Source organism: Poecilia formosa, unplaced genomic scaffold, assembly GCF_000485575.1.
Source record: "Poecilia formosa unplaced genomic scaffold, Poecilia_formosa-5.1.2 Scaffold128, whole genome shotgun sequence".
NCBI classification, from domain to species: Eukaryota; Metazoa; Chordata; class Actinopteri; order Cyprinodontiformes; family Poeciliidae; genus Poecilia; species Poecilia formosa.
In genome coordinates, this window is record NW_006800067.1 from 1,556,638 (window position 1) to 1,577,914 (window position 21,277).

At 41.1% G+C, this 21,277-nt stretch overlaps 2 protein-coding genes across 2 annotated transcripts; both read right to left on the reverse strand.

Moving 5' to 3' along the window:
• Window positions 1-43: 43 nt before the first annotated feature.
• Window positions 44-8,379, reverse strand: ddx41 (DEAD (Asp-Glu-Ala-Asp) box polypeptide 41). Its single transcript, XM_007561581.2, has 17 exons — window positions 8,173-8,379; window positions 7,536-7,631; window positions 7,011-7,161; window positions 6,839-6,913; window positions 6,686-6,746; window positions 6,452-6,588; window positions 6,290-6,362; window positions 6,061-6,214; window positions 5,317-5,453; window positions 4,970-5,132; window positions 3,788-3,919; window positions 3,612-3,683; window positions 3,440-3,536; window positions 3,065-3,214; window positions 2,881-2,952; window positions 577-687; window positions 44-485 (listed from the first exon to the last, which is right to left on the reverse strand). Exons 1-17 carry the CDS (start codon window positions 8,197-8,199, stop codon window positions 349-351), a joined length of 1,845 nt encoding a protein of 614 aa, XP_007561643.1. The 5' UTR covers window positions 8,200-8,379; the 3' UTR covers window positions 44-348.
• A 966-nt stretch (window positions 8,380-9,345) lies between these two features.
• On the reverse strand, window positions 9,346-21,266 carry fam193b (family with sequence similarity 193 member B). The gene is made up of 10 exons (XM_007561583.2): window positions 20,758-21,266; window positions 17,651-17,929; window positions 16,714-16,912; window positions 14,862-15,071; window positions 13,713-14,124; window positions 13,438-13,621; window positions 13,104-13,337; window positions 11,200-12,256; window positions 11,037-11,112; window positions 9,346-10,114 (listed from the first exon to the last, which is right to left on the reverse strand). Exons 1-10 carry the CDS (start codon window positions 20,917-20,919, stop codon window positions 10,018-10,020), a joined length of 2,910 nt encoding a protein of 969 aa, XP_007561645.1. The 5' UTR covers window positions 20,920-21,266; the 3' UTR covers window positions 9,346-10,017.
• Window positions 21,267-21,277: the final 11 nt, after the last annotated feature.

The window sequence follows — 21,277 nt, forward strand, 5'->3', positions numbered from 1 at the left end:
CATCAACTTCCTCGTAGAAAAAAAACTCAGCGGCACTTCTTCAATTTTGTACATAATACAAAAAGATCATGTAAAATATAAAGGTTTTATTTACAGTTCAGATGACACTAGCGGCATTTAAAAAAAAAAAAAAACATATTCACAGCAAGTAACTTAAGAGGAAAAGAAACAAACAATCACTTCTGTCTAACAGATCTAGAGGAGGGTGGTAAAATAAACTTCCTCAATTCAGAGACATTACATGTAAGTGCAAAGTTTCCGCAGAAATATTTTCACCTACATCAGGACAACTTGCATTCTTCTAAAAAAAACAAAAAAAAACAAAAAAAAACGAAACGAAGATAGCGTTTAAAAGTCCATCGAGCTATGAGCCAGGTAGTCTTTCCGACCGATGTTGGTGACCTGCTTGGTCTGCATGGCCTCCAGCTTGGGACAGTCGGTAATACGATGGCCGAGACCGCCGCAGAACGTGCAGCCCCTCTCCCCTGGGAAGACACGGCAGCAGGACGCGTTAGCATAAACCCGCTAATGCCACACGGCGCAGTGAGACGATTATGTCACAACAAAGAAGCTCACCTCCAATGTCCAGCATGGTCTCGTCGCCCGTCTGGAGCACCTGGAGGACTGGGGGAACCTTCTGTTTGGCTTCGACCAGCAGAGCTTTCAGGTCCATCAGCACAGACTCGTCTGTCAGGAGAGGCGAGACGAACGCCGCTGAGTTCAAGGCCAGCTAAAGTCACAAGTTCTTTTTTTTCCCCTGAAGCCTGGCTGGTTTCACCCTGCAGTTAACTTTCATCAGCTCCTCCATGTTGGTCGTTACCAGATGTGGGCAGGAATCAAATAAATCTACTTACGTACTGCACTTAAATACCGTTTTTGGAGCATTTGTGCTTTATTTGAGAAGCATTTCTGTGTAAAAAACTTGCTACATTTTACTTTACTTATTCCTCCACCACATTGCTCTAATACTCATTACTTCCGTCGACCACGTCTGAGCGGTTTGCGTCTATTTTGTTCCACTAAAATTACACTAAAAACGTGAACCTACAAATCTAACATTAAAATAGAACCATTTTACAGGAACTTGCCAGCTGGTATTTTGCATTTGTTGAATGCCATTTGAGTTTACTTTAGGAGCTTCGTTTTCTAAAACGGCTTGTGGTGGACAGATTTACTCCGTTTCCCGTCATCAAGCACTTCCTCACAGATAATGAACAGAAAACAGTCGCTTGGGCTGCAGAGTTGGGTGGTTCTTAATGTCTGGATCCAGTAGCCACTGGAGGACCAACGTCCTCAGACAGATGAAGGTTTGGTCAGGACGATTCTGCAGCACTTCCATTAGGCGCCATCACTGCATCTCGCTTTCACACTCAACAAATTTGTCAGTCTTTGTCATGTTGCAGCCACATTGTAGCATTGAAGTTTACATACACCGAATAAAAGCATAGAAACACGTTTTTTTTTTCTTACTGTCTGAAGTTAGATAATGTTTGTTTCAGCTCAGAATGGCCAGATCTACTTCTATTTACTAAATGCCACAATAGTGAGAAAAAGAATGCGTCCGATTTATTTACTGATCTCTTTAAAATCAGAAGTTAACATAAAGAAAGATTACCGTTTCTTTAGCGAAAACCCAGTTGACAATGTCATGGATTTGGACATTTCTGGTTCGTCCTTGGGGAATCATTTCCAGACGCTTCCAGGTGTTGCGTTCATCCGTTCAAAGTCTTATATGCGAGGACAGACGTGGTGGGAACGTCCAACCGTCACACCGCTCGGGTTTGGCCCAAAAGGTGAAAACTGACCCCAAAATTAAAGCCAAAAGCCTTGTGAAGATGCTGGCCGAAGCTGGCAAGACGGTGTCGTTGTCCGCAGTGAAATGTGTTCTGTACCGACATGGGCTGAAAGGAAACTCGGCGAGGAAGAAGACTTTACTTCAAAAGAAACATAAAAAGCCAGACTGCAGTTTGCAGATGGACACAAGGACATTTTAGAGACATGCCCTGTGATCTGATCACACTAAAGTGGAAGTTTTTAGCCACAGTGGCATCCAGAAGAAAAAACAGGGGGGTTGCTGCTTGCACCCTTCTGACTGAATTATGTGATGGGTCCGTTTTGCTGCAGAAAAAACTGAATTTCATAAAATAGATAGCATTATGAAGAAAGACCACTATGTGGAAATATTAAAGCGACAACAATCATCCAGGAAGTTAAAACTTGGGTGCAGATTGATCTTCCAAATGAACAACAACATTGAGCAAACAGACAAAAGTGGCTTAAGGTCAACAAAGGCAGTGTTTTGACGTGGCCAACCCGAAGTCCTGATCTCAGTCCTATGGAGAAGTTGTGGGCAGATCTGAAAAGGCATGTGTGAGCCACGCGGCCTACAAAATGGACTCGGTTACACCAGAGCAGGAAGGAAACCGAGAAGGTTTGACCCAAGTCGGATAGTTCAGAGGCAATGCTGCCAAACACTGTGGAGTCGCACGCAAACTTCTGACTTTAAAGACATTAAGACGTCTCTGACACACGTTCCCTCTCATTTTTGTGACATTTAGCAAACAGAAGTGATTTGCTAAATAACATTACGCAGAGTGAGAATTATATTTTGCTTTCAAAATGTTAAAGGTTTGCTCAAGTGTCCGACACAAACGCAAAGTGTGATTCTGCAGGAAGCGAAGTTTAATGCAGAGCAATCCTGGAAGAAAACCTGTTAGAGGCTGCACAACACTTGAAACAGCTACAATTTACTTCTCTACTGTAAAGATGGAGGTGGGGGGACAACAGATATTTGTAATATCTGCAGCAAAGTAAAAGAACAACAATTTTGAGGATAAATGATTGGATTAAAAAAAAAGAAAAAAAGTAATGTTTCCTCACCACAGCCCTTATTGATGAACGTTGTGGCAATACCGGTCTTGCCTGATCGTCCGGTTCTTCCTATTCTGTGGACTAAAACAACAAAAATTTGATAGAGAGACATTAGAGAAGAAGAAGTCCACACCCAACTACATAATGTGACAATCTTGTGTAGATTTATTGATCAGCATATATCCCTCTTTACCGTAGTTTTCTATCTCCTCAGGCATGTCGTAGTTCACTACATGCTGAATGGCTGGAAAATCGAGACCTTTAGATGCAACGTCTGTGGCAACCAAAACGTCTTTCTTCCCTTCTTTGAACGCTTCTATGGCTTTAGTTCTTTCTTCCTGATCTGCAAAAAGAATCGACAAATAAAACCTTTGTTTTTTTTACACCTGATTAGTGACTGCTTCACTGAGCCTTGTGGTGTTTGCAAGAAGGGCGACATCTGCTGGTATTAAAGAGGTAATGCAAGCGGATTTTAGAAGAAAATCTCATGCTGGGTTCAACACTCCTTCATTCACCGTTTTTGTCTCCTAATAGCTTTGCGTAGCAGCATCGACATAATTCTGCATACCTTTTCCTCCGTGTATGGCCACCGCCTCCACTCCCTTAAGCAACAAGTACTCGTGGATGGCGTCTACGTCGGCCTTTTTCTCAGCAAATATCAACACCTGTCAAAACAAACGGTGACTATGTATATCCGCTCATTTTGTCAGGATGTTTGCATAGTACATCGAGATTCTTACTGGAGGTGGGGTTTTCTGGAGGCACTCCAGCAGGTACACCATCTTGGCCTCCTCTTTGACATATTCCACTTCCTGCATTGGGGGGGGAAAAAAGTTAAATAAGCTCATGAAAAATCTTCAAGATGAAATCTATGAGAAGATTTGAGAAGCTTTACAGCGACTCAGACAAAACGTACCTGGATTACATCCAAGCTCGCAGCTCCGGCTCGGCCCACATTAATAGTGACCGGTTTGACCAGAGCACTCTTGGCAAAGTTCTGGATCTTCTTCGGCATAGTGGCACTGAAAAGTAGGGTCTGCCTTTGTCCCTAGAAAACGCGGACAAAACACACAAAATCAGGAAGGCTGCTTTGCATTTTACAGACGGAGAAAATGGTCTGCGTCCACAGATTGAGTGCAGCAGCTGGAACACACAACGTGGCCAATTCTAGATGATTAACTTTCCCTTCCTCTGAGAGCTTTAGGAGTGTGAGAAAAATCACAACTTAGCAATGAAAAACAAAGAAAACAAAAAAATAAAAATACAATCAGGAGAAATCCAGATTGAAAACACAATTTAGGCAAAAGAAAGTTTATTCCAGAGAAATGTCACCAGAAAGCAATACTTCTATCCAGTGACTAAAATATACAATAAAACAACCAGCTCACCGATCAGAGGAACATGAAAATTGCAACAACTGCACTGTGATGTGTGTATTGTAAAACAATCACTCCAGATTTGACCACTCGCTTACTTAAACTACACTTGCCCAGGTCGCTTCAGAAAGTACTAAACGGACCGTTTAGCTCGAGCCAAAAAAAGTCATTTTTTTTCCACACAGCTGGAATCTCCTGGAATCTCCAAAATGTGGTTGGTTTTATGATCCTGATACGTGTTTCGATCACAGAAGGCTTTGTCTGTCAATATATCAAGTATTTCATAAATAATTTAAGAAACCAGGAAATGTTTATGGTACATCCAGAAAGTATTTACAGCAATTCACTTTTTCCATGTTCTGTTGCGCTCCAGTCTTACTTCAGTTTGCACTAAATGAATCTCTCCTCAAACTTCTACCACATTAGGCCACAATACCCATTTAACTTTTCTTTTCCACAAAACCCCGTTCCTTTTAATCAGCTAGGAGCCCAAGTCCAGTCCTCAAAAACTACTGTCCTGCAACTTTCAGGCACATCCCTTGTCCAACACAGTTGAATCAAATAACTGAATTGCCTCCTTAGAAGCCATTCATTTGATTCAGGTGTATTTGAGAATGGTTGCAGGACAGTGGCTCTCACGACGCAAACCTGGACAGCCCTGATAAAAACATGTCGATGGTCCAATTCCCCAACATCGCTTATTTACACCACAAGTGCCTCACCTTAAAATAGGAAAATATGGTCCGGATGTCTTCTTCGAACCCCATGTCAATCATCCTGTCCGCCTCATCCAGAGCCAAGTAGCGGCAAATGTCAAGACTGACCATCTTCTTTTGGAGCAGGTCCATCAACCTTCCAGGGGTGGCGACCATCATGTGGACGCCACTGAAAACAATACGACAAATATAAAAAGATCCTCAAATACAAGTCGCTACTCTGCTTTTTGACGTTACACTTTGTGACACGGTTCACAGGGACCCCTTCTCGAGTGTCTGCGTTTGTCTCAGGATGACGTAGCTGAACACTTCCAAACGGCACGGCAGCGAACAGATTTTTCAATCTTTCTTACTGTTTCACCACCTCCATCTGCTCCTTGACAGACATTCCTCCGATGCAGAGGGCTGTGCGCAGCTGAGGAGCTCCTTCCTCTTCCAGCAGCTTGCAGTAATACTCTATGATGCCATGAGTCTGCCTCGCCAACTCTCGCTGGGGGAGGAGGAAGGTTGCAGATGTTTTACTGTATGACAAGTAAAAGACTTTCCATTGCTTATGTAATTGAGGTTTAAAACTGAAAAAAACATGAGGGGGACTAAGATGTGCTCTGAACAAGTCAAAATGGTAGAGATGCATTGTTCAGGCTTTTCCTAATTGATTCAGATATCCTCCTTTTCCAGGGGTTTTACCTGTCGATTGCAACTTGCCTTTTCAAAGTAACGTTTCTTTTTGGAAATCATGTGGTTCTTTCACATAAATACAATATAAACTCTCTGAAATCAAACCCAACAATTATTTAGACTCAACACGTTCATCGTCTGTTATTGCTGAATAATTTCTACTCACATTTACAATGGACAAAACTATAAAAGTTAATAATTTCCATTATTATTTTACTTCCATTCAACTTCATTTGCCTGCAACAACACAATGGGCACATTCCCACTGAAATTATTATTTAATAAGCAATTTGCCAAAATTTGGTTTATCAAGTACAAATAAAAATAAATTTTTGAAGTCATATAATCAACCGGTGTTTGTTTCTCTCGTTTTTTTCAAGAAAACCCCCCCAAAAACAAACAAGTCTGGCATGTCTTACTGAGGGACAGATGATGAGTCCATATGGTCCCTCTCTCTTGAAAAAAGGCAGACGTTTCTCCTGCTCAAGGGCAAACATGATGATTGGCAGAGTGAAGACCAAAGTCTTTCCTGATCCCGTGAAGGCGATGCCAATCATGTCTCGACCTGACAGACTACACACAAGCGCTGTCAGCTCATCAACAGTTTCACATGCATTAAATCCTGGCAGAGATCATCGCATCACTTACACTGTGGGGATTCCTTGTATCTGAATCGGGGTTGGATGGACAATCCCCTTCTTTTTTAAACCTTTTAGAATTGCTGCAAATGCAAAAACAGAAATGTGTTAACAGGAGAGACATGAAGCCACAGGATGCAGTTTTGACGTGGGAGGAGTCGAGCGGCGTCACCTGGCGGAAACTTCATCTCCCTGAAGCTTTTGATGGGAAAAGGGATGCCTTCTCCGTCCACCAGGATGTGGAATTTCTTCCTGACTCGCTCGTGTCTTGTGTTTGGCATATTTAGGATGTATCGTGGTGCTTTCCAGCTACGAATGAATATTAATCAGTTAAATGAGCCCCCACCACCACCAAAAAAAAGAAGTCCAACAAACACAAAAAAAGCTTAATTAAGTAAAGTTTCACCTTGTTTTAATTGGGTCATCATATATGATACCTTTGGCCATTTCCTTTACAGACATCAGAGCTAAAAGAAGAGATTTGAGTTTGTGCAATTAGTTGTGTCATCTACACGTTTCTCAATTCTGACTTCTGAGGGTCTTGGTTGTGGTAACGTACCTCTGCCCTCAGCCACGCTTTCCAGAATCTTCTCTTCCTCCTTCAGCTGTTTCTCTTTTGCAGACTCCTTACGGGCTGCATACACAGACAAGTAAAAACTGTTACAGATCCCTTAAAGTAAAGACAGAAAGTAGAGACAAGTGTTGTTACATGGACAAGCTCTGCTCCGAACCTTCTGCTTTCTCCTTGAGGTGTTGATGTTGGTCGAGGAGACTAACATTGGAGCGTGGACCAAGGCCCTCCTCTTCATCCCTTTGTTCCTCTCCGCTATCCTTCTGCTCGTCATCTACGGCCTTTCCGCGCAGCCGTAGCATCTTCTGGAGCTGTAAACATTCAAAAGGCTTGACTACATACTTACTTAAAGGACAACTGCGCAACATAAAGTTAAGCAACTCAAAATATTAAAGGCCTAACAGACCCTTAATATTCATTTACCCGACTTTGACAGGATTTTTACCCCCTACCCCCCCCCAAGATTCAGATTATTACAATAATAATGAAGTAAAAAGATGAAAATTATTAGTGTGTGGTTTCATAATGGAATTACTATAAGGGGGGGAAAGGGTTTAATAAATATTAAGAAAAAAGGTTAATGTAAGGTCATTTGGTCACGTGAAAACAAGAACCTAAACATTAAATTTGCAGACAGACTTGTCATTTCTTTGTTTTGTAACATTACTAATGCAAGATAACTCACCATTTGTTGTTTCCTAATTTTGACTGGAACATATGGGACATAATCATCATCTTCCGATTCTTCTGAGGCAGACTTTTCTTCACCTCCATGGGATCTCTGGAAAAACAAATGACAGATGCCATGATAATTCAAAAGCAAAATTATGAACTTTGTACATTGTGGCTGAATGATTCATTTCAGGAATTTAAATTCATATTAGCGTCGTATAGACAGTTGTTCGTAGCGCCCGTCTATTTTTGTAATTGAAGCTGGTACAGACATCAACTTTCAAGCCTCCAAGAAATGCTCTCTAACACAGATACGCATCTCAGTTTAAAATTTCACCACCGTATTTACATTAAAATAGAAGCAGACACTGATAATCGTACAGCCTTCGAAAAGTCAAAACTGCACACGTAACACGGCTAGCTCACTTTGTAAGGCCCGTGTTGATATAGTTTAGTATCAATACCTGCACCATATTACAAAAATGTATTTTTACACTTTCTGCGTAATTTTATGTACATTTAAATGTACTATCTTAGGTGAAAATATACAAGACCTTCACTGATAAAAAAAAACTTGTTAGCATGTCCATACCAGCTTCCCTTAGCTAGCGCTTCACCCGTTTATCACCCGTAGTTTGATTTCAACTTACCTTTAGAGTCCGATTTTCGGTCTCCATTTTATTTAATATTTACGTAACTTTACTCTGTATATCTTATGAGTTAGCTACAGATCATAATACAATAACTTGATTCAATCAACTCTTCCTGTTCACACAACAGAAGCTACTACTGTACGGAACGCCAGGAGGGTCAGATCAACCGGAGCCACATCTTCCAAACAGGCGAGACAGCGGTACGGATACAGGGATGAGCCAAAATTAAAAAGATGAACACCACACCGGATTTTGTCAAAACTGTATTGTTTTAATCTTTCCGAACGAAAGATTTTTTTTCACAGTATCAAAAGTGAATTAAAAAAAGAAACAAGCCAACATACACTTGGCTGTTATTGGTATAGTATAAATCTACATTCGAAACATTAAGGTAATCTTTTCTAGTTGAGTATAACCTGGAAAGCATCAGAGATGTTACATTAAAAACAGAATTTCAGCACAGATTTAAAATAATAATAAAAAAAATCATCCATCTTCATGAAAGCCATCAGGCAAAAAACATTGATACCGGTGTAAAGCCAAAGGCTCGTGTCCTAAAGGTCCGTCTCTATTATTTTTGCCAAGAAAACACTTGGGAGGAGGGCGTCAAGTTAACAGTACAGGTCAGAGCATTATGGATGAAAAATGACGCTCACACATATACACAAACAACCCTCAGGAAGGTAAGAAAAAGACTCGAAGGGGCCAAAAATATTCACTCAGTATGTACAAGCATTTAAATTAACTGCAACAAACAATGTGTGTCCAATGCTGGAGTGAACATTGCACAGTGTGCTGCCAAGCAGGGGCTGAAATAGCAGTTTAGAGAATAAGCACTTCATGGCAAAGGGGTTTCTTCAACACATAGTCTCAGAGTGTATTGGATATCGTAGTTCTTCATAACTAACACCAAAGAGGGACCGACACTGAAGCAACACAATTTTCCAATACAAGATAGGAGCAAAGAGTTTAGTTCCTTTTCATCATGCACAGGGATGCATCTGCAGGGGGGGCTGACAGAAATCACATTTATCATGCATCCCATAGGCCAAATGTATAAAAAAAAATAAAAAAAAATAAATTTAATAAGTGACGACATGAATATTATTAGTGTTGCTCTCATATCTATTGTTTTAAAAAAACATGCTGTATTATTATTATTTTTTTCAATTTCATAACAAGAAAGTCTAGCAGGTAGGTCAAGAGGAAGGTAGATTGTTGATCGTAATCAATATCGGTGTCCAATTCAGAGCCAGGACGGACGTCAGTCTCTCTGAGACTAAAAGCGGCGCATCCTGTTATAACTGTAACTTAGGATGGTAGAGCTGTGTTTTCTTCATATTAGTTCAAACTATTATATTGTGCTCCATTCTGACAACTGTACATTATTGGCATATTTGGATTAGACTGCAGGTTGTGATGGATGATAAGCACCAGTTCCGTTTGACTTCATTGCAATTAATCAGTTTAACAACGTTAAAATTTCGCAGATTTGTGATAAAACCATTTATTTCATTTAATTGTTTACATACTACATACGTAAGCACATGGATGCAGTTGAATCAACAGACTTTTCTCCGTCTCTGTGTCACTCATTCGGTCCACGTTGCAATCATGGCAAAAGGGTAGAGTTGGCCTTGAGAGCGCCAGGTGGCTTCACGGCCACGAGTCGCGTTTCAGTCTTTTTAGTGAAGAGCAAGATTTTTAAAACCAGGGTCCCTTGGCTTTATCAGGAGAAGAAAACTGGGAATGAGAGAAGGGCTCAGGCCAAACTGGGCTCTGCTGAGAGAGTTTGTTATGTGAAGAATTTTTTTATTTCTTCACCTCTGAATTTCATCCGAGTTATTGAGCTGCATTGGAAGGAACCTTTTTGAGGCTGAAGTTGGACCAGTTCACTGCTACTTTCTGGCGAGTTTGCTTTGCTGAATCAAGACAGAACCTATGAGAAGCAAAGATATGAAAAACAGGAAGTGAGAAAACTGGATTAGTGATGCAAATAAGGCTAACACTGTCAGATACGAACAGAGAAATCAGCAGATGTTCGTCTTGAACATCTGCTGAACATCAAAAACTCAAAAATTGGTTATTTTTCTGATCAGAGATCACTTGAGTAAGACCTACCGGTTCAACCAAACAACACGTTTCCATGTGGAATTGCTTACTGACTGAAGAAGACTCAAATATAACTTTTACCAGAACCACCGAGTTCTTCAAAATGAAGTTAGAAAATCACAGAAATGTACAGTGGTGTGAAAAAGTGTTTGTCTCCATCCTGATTTCCTATTTTTGCAAGATTGTCACACTTCAGTGTTTCAGAACATTAAATGAAGTTGTTAATTATTAAGGAAGAAAAAAAGAATCCAAAAACTATATGTGTGAAAAGCTGCTCTCTAAATAGATAACAGGAAGGCTCAACATAGTAAAACAGACATGTTTGGTTTTATTCATTTAGCTTTTGTTCAACATACCACTGTTGATTCCAAAATAGGGCAACCTTTTAGAAATCTCAGAGTTAAAGGTTTACACTCCCCCCAAATTTGTTTTATTTATCTATGCTAACTCTGACAATTGGTAAAACAGAGTAGCAAATGGCCTGTACTTGTGTAGTGATTTAGCTAGTCCAGAGGACTCCAAAGCACTGTACACTACATTCAGTCAGGAATCTTCAATACTGTTCATTTATCATGCCGTTTTTTTTGATAAAGAAAAAAAATAAAAAAGGTAAGAATTAGCATCAGCAGCTCAAAGCTTTATAAAACCCAAAGACTGGAATCCGAGCTCAAAATTCTGATTAGTGCATGTATGGTTCAAACTAAAACCCGATTTTTAATATATTTTTTAAACAGCTCTATTGTGATTACCTTTTAAAGTATTCAACTTCCCGATCAATCTCATCCATTTCTGTGGGGTCCACATCTTTAGGGAGAAATACATCATCTGAAGAAGTGACAGAAAGATGCAACATTAGATGGGACGACTCAAATCCAACATAATGTGGTAAAGACAAAGCTGTTGCCCCCGTACCAATAGCACTGTTGGACTTTTCTCCCTTATTCTTGTTCTTCTTATTTTTCCCCTTGGGTTGCTGCTGTGGAGGCCCATTTGGAGGAACGCAGGCGGGAGCTTTGCTCTCTGATTCCTGCTCGGATCGACCTCCTCGGGTCTCCATGTCAGTTTTCCCCCTTGGTGCACCCACAAGGCCGTTTGCTCCGTTTGACACGTGTTTGGACGACCTCCCCTCCTCGGCTTTCTTAGGCCCGTTCTTCTGGTTGTCTGCTGGCTGCTGAGGCTGTTTGCTCGCAGCCTTTGAGCCGTGAGACGCCGTGTCTTTAGACTCATTGGTTTTCTGTGCTTCGTTCCCAGAGGCAGCTTTGGTTGGTCTGACAGAGTTTTGCTCCAACACCGACTGCTCCTGTTTTAGCTGCTGCTTTTTATTCTTCTTCGACTTTGCGCCGACGTTTCCAGTGCTCTTGGGGTCAGGAGCGTCCTCCTTTGATTTTGCCGTCGCTTGGGCTGGCACCTCTGGCAAACTGTCAGATCCAGCTGAAGTGCATCTTTCTGGGGAGCGAACTCTAGCGAGCTTTGAGAGACTGCTTGTAGTGTGCAACCGCTGGGCGTCCTTTGAAGCAGCACTGACACCTGATTGGGTGTTGGCAGCAGCGTTGGGAGAAGAGGACATATTCGTGTCCTCCCATCCGTTAACCAGGTCCAGGTGGCTCTTAAAGCTTCCCAGCGAGAGAGGAGAAAGGTCCAGGTCTATCTGCTGCAAGTCAGAGGAACCGTTGAGATGGGACAGCAGGTGGTTTCCCTCCAATGTAGCCGCCTTCTTGGGAAAGTCATTGACGTCCAGGTTGAGGTCGTACATGCTGAACGAGGCCCGGATCGAGTCTTTGATGGTGTTCTTGATCTCTTCCAGTCGACTTGTGAGAAAACTGTTGACTCGCTCAAGTTCCAGCTGAGGCCAGTCAAGCAGCCGACTTGCTTCAGGGCCGTCGGGGATGTGCTCGTCTACGGGCTCCTCGGGCGCACCGGACTGGGGTTCGCTGCCAGCAGGACCCGTGTTAACCTGCTGAGCTTTTTCCTGCATCATAAGAGGAAACAGGTTCAGGAGCAAACTTAAGTACAAACACATAACACGCAATGCAGAACCACCTTAGAGATGCACTCATCTACATGAATGTCATATTGATCCTGGCTTATTGATTACTTATTGGAATCGTTTAATGTTGCAGCGGCTTGATACCTCAACATATAATTTGTGGTATCAAAATTGAGATGCACAAGTCTGAATTTATTGCAGGGTTTTTTCTAATCTACAGAGGTTCAAGATTATACATGCACTCCCACTAAGACCTGGACCTGGCTTTTGAGTAACTGAGTTTCAACCTTCTGACCCAGGCTGTTCCCTTCAGATAAAACTATGTTAGTTATGATGTCCAAGAACAATACAAGGGCCAATGTGATTTCATTTTATCACAGGTTTGAACGGGCTGGCTCACCACATGTCCAGTTAAACATCAACGTAGGTTGGAGACGACTTGTCCAAAAAGAAGCATCTGCTCCAAAGCAGACACCTTCAAGTTCAAACGCATTTTGCAGGCAAAACTATATCGAGCACAATATTTATCTTTTTGGCCAAGATCACAAGAAGTATGTTTGGTGGAGTCAACTTAAGTATTGTCAGTACTGGGAAGTCAAGAATGGTTGAAGCTCGTTAAATTGTCCTAGATCACGGTTTATCGTGTTTTTTACCATGACAAAATGAAATCTGAAGTTACAAATATGCTCACAATTGATTTGACCTTCTATTGCCGGACAAAGATTTGAGCTTTAACCTTTAAAATAAACCACATCTATAGGTTTTGTTTAAAATTCACAGGTAACGATTTGCGACAGAACTTGAGCAGCTTTTTCCAAGGTCAGCACACCTTTTTCTTTTGTTTGTGTCGAGCCCTCTTGGCAGCCTTGGCACTGTTGACTGGTTTAGGCTCCGAGCTGTTTATGAAGTCCAGCAGCTCGTCCACGTCCCTGTTGTCAATGGCACCGACTGCGTTCAGCTCTGCATCCTGACGTTGAGGCAGCTCCTCCTTACGTCGCGTTAGGCGTGAGCGAAGCTTCTCGCGGATCTCGGCGTAGTTTCTGCTGGTTGGTGCAGCTGGAGGCTGCAAGATGTTAAACATGTTTAAATGTGACGCATGTTTGGCAAAGCAAATGCTTTCCATTTCTTGCTTTCTAGCTTTAAGGAAGGAAAAGCAAATCTACCGCATTGTGTCCAAAGAACTCGCAGTAGCAGCAGTCACAGTATTTCCCGTCCTTCTGATTGGTTGAAGAGGAGGCACAGGAGCTCCTCTCAGAGCTGCTGTCTTCATCCTCACCTTCTTCCAGCTCAGACGATGGGTGGCACAATGTCCCATTTGTCACTTTGTGCCCTTTACATGCCTGATCCCTGCAAAAGACCCCCCCCAAAAAATACATCTTTACTTTCAAAAAATACAGAATTTTTCTAATTTCACATAAGCAGAGGCACCGGTTCTAACCTGCAGGCTCCGGCCGTCAGATGCCCTACATTTGAAGCGGCCACAGTTCCCGGGTTGTGTCCGTTGCAAGAGTGGTTACAGCCCATTAGAGACGTTCCTAGTTTGCTGTGTTGTGTGTTTACCGCAGGAATGTGGGAGTTTTTGCATGAACTGGGTTTGTGAACCGATGTCGGGCTGTCTGGACTCGGCGAGTTGAGTTTGGCTGTGGTGTTGTGGAGGTTTGGTACCAGCGGGGAGAAAGAAGTCTGGGCCGCCACGCCAGCGCCGCAGGACGAGGTGACGTGGCCGTGCTGTCCAGAGTTTGGCTTTGGGGGCAGGAGGGAGGAATGCTGGGAGGAGAGACCGGTGGGACTGTTGGGCGGTACCGACAAGTCTGCATGTTGATGGTGGTCACTGGGATGAAAGGCTTCCCCTGGACAACAAAATGAGCTCTAGGTTATATACATTGATCGACTGCAGGAATTACAAATGAGCAAATTCCTACATCTCATTTGTAATTAATTTGTAAAAATTACATCTCTGGGACATTTTATATGTCGCTACACTGGATGCGTTTTTGTATGTCAGATATAACTTGGGAAGTAATAATAGTGATAGAATTACATTTGCTTAAGATAATGATAAATTAAACTGTTTTTTTTTTTTATTAAAAAATACTTAAGAATGTTTTCCGTGTTGAAACAAATGCTGTACTTTTATTCAGTCACATACAAAACGACTAAGTAAATCCTTTTTTTATACAAAGAAAAAAACATAAAAAACATAACTTAATTAGTGACATAATGTAAAGAATTCAGTTGGATAAAATTAAACTTTCCACCATATTTGTTCCTAAGACAAATACAGTTTTTATTTTTTTTTTTATTTCACCAAAAGATTGTTCCTCTTCAGCAGTTGCTTATGTAAGATAAAGAAAAAAAACTTCACATGCTACTTCCAGTTAGCGGTCTTATTTGATCAAGATGGTAAGCAACCGCACAGTCTGGTTGCTTTCGTTCTACAAAACACCAAGAGCTTTTCCTTGAAAGCCCTTTTAATTACCCTGTGCGTGAATAAAGTCAGAAACTGAAAACTGGCAGCAAAATATTTCATCGGTACGTCACTACTTTTAACAAGACTGCTTGACTCAAACTAAACAAAACAAAATACCTGGTGGCGTTGGTCGACGGCACATGGTCTTGAAGTGCTTGGGAGTGGTCTTACAGAGGTCTGCTGAGGTAGACTGGGCGTTCCCAGCAGAGGATCCACTGGAATTCTGGGACGACGGGTGACTGTAGGGACAGACTTTGGGACTTGAGGTTTTTGCCGACTTTCCGGGTGCTTCGTGAAGCCCCCGTTTTTCGTGACAGGCTGTTAGCCCTGTAAATAGAAACGCGTTTAAAATATCTCAGATAACAGAGGGTTTAATAGCTGTGCATCCCCTTAGCTCGCACCGATCAATGCATAGAAACAGTAATAAGCGTCGGACCTTTTGGTGTAATTGAACCATCAATAACAGAAAGAAGCATGTAGGAGTCATTCAGGATTAGAGTTTGCTTTGTGAAATTGTCTCTTTTCTTTGAGGCGACGTTTAACTGTCCAACTATAACTAATTATTATTGTTTCTACTAAAAGTCGACAAGCTGACACAAGTGTTTTTGACACGTCTGAGTCCAGCTTACACATCTCTTCGAATTACATTTTAAAATGTTGACTTACTCATAACTGATGTAGAAAGACACTAGACGTTGACATGCCTTGTTCCTTTCTTATTCATGTTGCTCCGTCGGTGTGGTGTCAGTGCTCTGCACCCTTTGCTTCTTATTCACTAAACAAATTAAACCTTTCAAGAATGACATGCGACTTCATGATGCATACAAGCATCATTTGACTACTTTCACTTTCCATGTTTAAGCCTCAATCTTACATTACCAATTCAAATTTGTTGTTTTCTAGACCAGAGCTACAGGAACTCTGGTCTATTTAAGGTAAACTCTGCAACACAGACTAAAGTAGGGGCTAAAATTGAAGAGTTGGTTTAGACGAAAATGCAAATGCTGTGTACTTATTTAATACTCAGACAATGACTATTGTTGATAGTCATTATCTGTTGATAATTGTTGATAAACCAGAAAACAATAGTAGACGTCACCCATTTTGCAATACTGTTAAGAGATGATATGTAGTTGTTTTTGGAGTAATCTCTACTACGCATTTAAGAAGTTTACTCTTTGGGATGCTTTTTGTTTTTGATTTGTGAAAGTTTGGGAGGAGCAATAAACTGCTGGTTCTATTCCTTCCCAACCATTAAAATGTTGGAAATGATGAACAATAAATGATCTTGTCCATTTAAATGTCTCTCAGTTGTTGAACAAGTTTAAGACAGAGCAGCTCCTGCATCACACTCTGATCAAACCTTCGCTGCCTGACAGATCAGTGACATTCTTTAAGGTTCGATAACAACTTAGGATAAACTAGTTTTAATTCAGCAATTAAACGCAAAGATGTTTCCTCAACTGAAAACAAAAACATGTATCCAACATGCATAACATTTGTCGATGCCAGAGAACAGCATTTAACTTTTCAGTATTTGACCTGGCGATCATTGAATCAAGTCTATTTCGTTCATTGGCTGATCAATAGTTGAGTCACTATTTCATCTTTTTTATTTTCTTACGTTATCACTGTCATTCATTAATAACTAAAAAAGAACAGCCTACCTATGCAGTAGCTTTGTAGTTATGAATAAAAGCTTTAATTTAGAGTTTGGTTTAGCCAACCTCCTTTCTGCAAACATCATTTTACCTGCAATAATTCTGAGCCAAAACTTTATTTTCGCCCTCTTTAGGTGCAGCAGAGCAAAGATGCCAACCAATAAAACTAACTTCAGTTTCCTCTGAACAACAACAACAACACCGCCAGCAACTCAACATCTGGATCTCAAGCCGGGAGAAACCTTCAGCCATCACTGTGTGTGTGTGTGCGTGTGCATGTGTGTGTCATTGATGCCTTTGTTCCTTACCTTGTGATGACAGACCTTGTGAGTGCGAAGAAGTGTTGTGGTTGCAGTGCTCGCCTCCATTGGAGTGGGCCGAGTTCCAGAGACCTGACAGTTTGTGGGCCGACAGGAAGGAACTTGGGTCCCAGTCTACAGTACTTTGCTCCGGGTAACCGTTCCCACAGCTTTGGGACTTACAGGAGGAAGAGTGTGACAATGGTACCTTGTTTGAAAGAAATACACAAAACAGAACACCAATTAGTTACTCATCTGGCCTTCTTTTATTGACTCGAATCTTGGCAGCAAAAGAACCCGACAAGAGAGTGAGATAAAGGTCAAACGGCTTAGAAATGCATTAAAACTATTTTAATGAGAAAAAAACAAACAGTAAAAAAGACCGCTTCTTGTTTTTCTAACGTTTAACATATTTACAATTTGAACTGAAAATGCACACATTAGACTTTTTTCTGACACAGCACTATCTGTTTTTATTTAAGGTCTGAGCAGCTAATTATGAGTTTGAGCAATTCCACTTTTATTTTTCTCAGGACAAATAAAACTGAAAAAATGTGCTGCAGGTTCCATGTTAGATGTTGTTTTGGATCCAGTGGAAAACTAAAAGAAAATACTTGATTATGCCCAATTATGCATCAGTTAGTTAGCTGAAAAAAGGGCATTTAAGTGCATGCTGTTGGGTGATGCATCATGGACCAAAGAAAGATGGAAGTTCTTAGTTTTAATGCATTCAGCAATTAGGGGGGGGGAGTCAAATCAGATTTTTCAGAACCTGCATCCCCATATGAAGCAAAACAAAAAGAGGTTCTCCCACACGCATTAGTAATCAAAACTTAGTAATTAAAACAACCAAACATTGTCCAAATATAAGAAAACAGGAGCAGAATAAAACTTCCCCTGAGCCAAACCGTTTTATGAATTTTTTTTTTTTGTTTGTTTAATGTACCGATGAGGGCTGCTCCTGCGTGCTCCTTCTCTCCTCCTCCTCCACACTCTTGCAGCAGCTCTGACAGATCCACAGAGGCACCTCTCCCAGCAAGGACTGGGACAGCGAGGGCACCGCGTCGGCCAGCTTTCGACCCGGCGCCTCCCGCAATAAGGCCTGGGAGAGTGCAGGCACCGCGTCGGCCAGCTTCGTCCCGTGGCCGGCGGGAAGCCCGTTGACAGAACCCGCTCCCCAGTCCTTGAATTCTCGATGGCACAGCAGGCAGCAGGTGTGCATGGGCTGGGCAGACACAGACAGAAAGAAAGTGATTACCGTTACTGTGGAATTACAGCCTGACTTCACATGGCGCCGTAATGAAGTTGAACCAATTTGAAGACAGGTGAATATAAATAGAAAACTTCAAAGCATCAGAAGAGTTGTTTGCTTTTTATTTGACCTAACTACTACTCAGTCTTTGTTTGTTTTATCATTTGAATACTTCCCTCTTGTTTATTCTTCTCTTTGAGACCCGTAGTACTCGATGAACAGACAGCCATCATTGCTCCTTTATATTCTGATACCATCATTTTGGCTGAGATATTTCTTGCAATGTCTGCACAAAACTCAGTTTGCTTTAAATCATCTCAAAGATTTGAACCACAATTTAAATGAACATTGCGCTTAATAACAGCCCTATAGTGTCACACACTTGCCAAGTTAATTTTAAATCCTATGGTTTAATATCACAAGACAGACTTCAGGGGCTCTGCAGTGTGTAGGGCTTTATGATCTGCACTGGCCAGCAATTTTAAATAATGCAAAGAAAGAGTGATGCCAGTAAGGAGCAAAGTCTTTTTTTTTTCATTTACAATTATTGGAAGGAAGATTAAATACAAAAAAAAAAAACAAATAGAAACACAACTGAGTGCCTTATTAGAAAAGTAATGAAATGAGTGTTTCTTTGTGTTTCAAAAGGCTAAATGGAACATCACTGGAAACCTTTCTGATGTCATTGTGAGTTAAATCTAAGAATTACATGGAAAAAAAAAATAACACTCACTAGTTAATACATATTTTACTTAGTTGATTACAACGAGTTATATCTGCGTGCAAGTAGTCTCAGATTTCAGAGCAGGGAGTCACACCTGAGTTAGAGGGTTCTGGTTGCAAGAGGGAAAACTGAGGGATTTGCCTTTTCTTTTCGCACCAACAACTACGAGCCTACTTCTTTCAACTTCCTGTATTAAAACACTAAAGGAACATATTCGCAAACAGATATTTTGCTGTGTTGCCCTGGTTTAATGAAGTGCTAATAAATGGTTAATATGGGCAACTGTGTGAGAGATATTAAACTCAGAGTTTCTTCATCAGCTCCAGCTTTTCTGGTCCAAAGACTGACTTTAGGGAGCGTTCTGGTTGTTTTCCTGACTCAGAACTTGAAAAATACAAATTCAGAGAACAAAGCGAGTGGACAATTAATGCAACACTGTCAACGTAAATTGTTTACAGCTGGGTTCCCTTACCTTCCGGACCTACAGTACACTGTACATTATGTAATCATTATTTTTTTCAGCCGAGTTTATTGCTTCCCTGCAACATGGGAGTCATAGTTTAGTCACAGGAGATGAAACACAATTTCACAAGCAATAACTAAATCCTCAGCGAGAGCTACTAATCACAGAACAAAAACAGACGCTAATGAAGAAGACACAAAGTTAGGAATTAACTGGACATACGTGCACTTTCCAGAACCTAAAACTTTAAGAATGATCTTTTTGACTTTTTAAAACCTTTCAGAAACCCTCTATAACCACTCTGCAGATTCATTAAGTTTAAGAATAATGTCACGGTTTTACGAGAATCTGTTTAGATTGTCAAAAAGCCTTTGAAACTGTATTACTAAACATGAATTTGACCAATAGAAACCAGAATAGTCGGTAAGGAGATGTAATGTTCGGTTTGTTTTGAACTGTCTATGTGGAGTTTCATGGCATAAGAAGTATTTCAGATTGGTTACATTTTTGGAGCATTGCATTTCTCTGAGCTCCACTCACTGATTCAGCAAAAAAGAAAAAAAGAGAGATATTGATGACCATAATCGTGGGGTATCAATAAATTAACAAATGTCAACAGAAGTCAACTACAATTATGTGTATGTATAACACTGAATCACATGATTACAAATCATATACAGCTAGATGCAAGTCACATCTATGTCACAATATAAGTAATGTTTCATGATTTGTAAGAAAAAAAATAAACAAAACTACACACTACTGTTTAAAAGAATCACATAAACTTCAACATGTTCTGTTTTACTGTTATTACTTCTTATTATAGTAGCAAAAAGGGAAAACAGATTATAAATAAATATTATAGTTTTAAGGCTTGTTTGAAATTTTGAGTGGAACTGACCCAGACTCAGCAAAATTCGCACCAGCTGGAGTTATATTTTATAATTTAATTAAAAAAGAAACAATGGTAAATCTGAGTCAAATCGTGTGGTTTTGACATCATTTTAGATGCTCGGTGCAAATGACGGGCTCATTAAGACCTAACAAAATGATGCATTTACAGTCAAAGTTTTCACCTCCCAAATAGATCATAAAAAACAAAACACGACGGAAAAAAGAAAACCATAACTGAGATTTGGCATAATAATTTTTAACCCGTTCTCTCCTGTAGCCCGGTGGGCTGCTAAGCTGTTAGCTTGTGCTTGCAGAGCGCTCCTGCACACAGGGATGAAGCACGTTTGCAGCACACTGACTAGCCTTGAGGCTAACGTTAGCTGGGCGGATGAAGAGTTGTAAAGGCTGGAAATGGGACGACCTGTATGAGGTACAATGTCACCTGTCCGACACAAGAGATGGGCTGCAGAGCTCCCGGATCCTCCTCCCTTAATTCAGCTTATTTGTTGACCTGCACATCCAACGCTATCACGCTCCACATCCACGACAAGTACATCAAGTGTGAAATAGCTTTCAAGTACGGAGCGAATGCATTTAATTTTACCTCAGCGGTTTTCGTTAATTAAATTAAAAAGAACAGTAGGGTTCTGTTTGGATTACCAGAGTGGAGAAGGAACACAGGCCGGGTAGTCTTTACAAATGGGTTGCTTTTTTAGCTACCTGGTTCGCCCTGGTGTTCGCCAGCCTATCCAACCCAGCATCTCCTCCGCCGCCACCGCCAGCTGCATCGCCGGGAGAGACAGAGCTCTTCGGTGCGGTCTGCTGTCCAGGCACAAGCTCCTTCTGGCCGACCCCTTGTTGCTTGCTTTTCTTCCTCGCCATTACAGTGGTGTTTGCGGGACGCTTTGGCCAAGTTTGCACCAGTTTAAATGGTTTTTACGAGCACACTTTCGTTTCTTCTCGGACCTCAAAATGTTCTCTATCTCCTCCAGTCAAGACAACAGTCAATATGGCGGAGGACTGGCACACTCGGGAGTTCAGAGGTTAAAGATACTACTGGCAAGGAGGCTTCATTTCCAACCAGTGAATGAATTTACAGTAACATTCAGTCGGTGAAGCCAGAGATCGCCATGTTTAGGAAGGGCAAAATTGTCTTTTTTTTCCCCTTTAGAGTATAATTGAAAATACAGCCCTAATTCCGAGAATTTCTTTTATTAGAAAACATCGTTAATATCTATGA

Bases quoted from the DNA above. Each gene is read 5' to 3' on its own strand.
- ddx41 (XM_007561581.2), bottom strand. From the start codon at position 8,199: ATGGAGACCGAAAATCGGACTCTAAAG. The intron at 7,162-7,535 runs GTGAGTTATCTT...GAATGTTTACAG, and splicing joins AAATTAGGAAACAACAAATG to CTCCAGAAGATGCTACGGCT. The intron at 6,747-6,838 runs GTACGTTACCAC...CTCTTCTTTTAG, and splicing joins AAGCGTGGCTGAGGGCAGAG to CTCTGATGTCTGTAAAGGAA.
- fam193b (XM_007561583.2), bottom strand. From the start codon at position 20,919: ATGGCGAGGAAGAAAAGCAAGCAACAAGGGGTCGGCCAGAAGGAGCTT. The intron at 16,913-17,650 runs GTACATTAAACA...CTTTCAAACAAG, and splicing joins CGCAGGAGCAGCCCTCATCG to GTACCATTGTCACACTCTTC. The intron at 14,125-14,861 runs GTATTTTGTTTT...TTTGTTGTCCAG, and splicing joins CCGTCGACCAACGCCACCAG to GGGAAGCCTTTCATCCCAGT.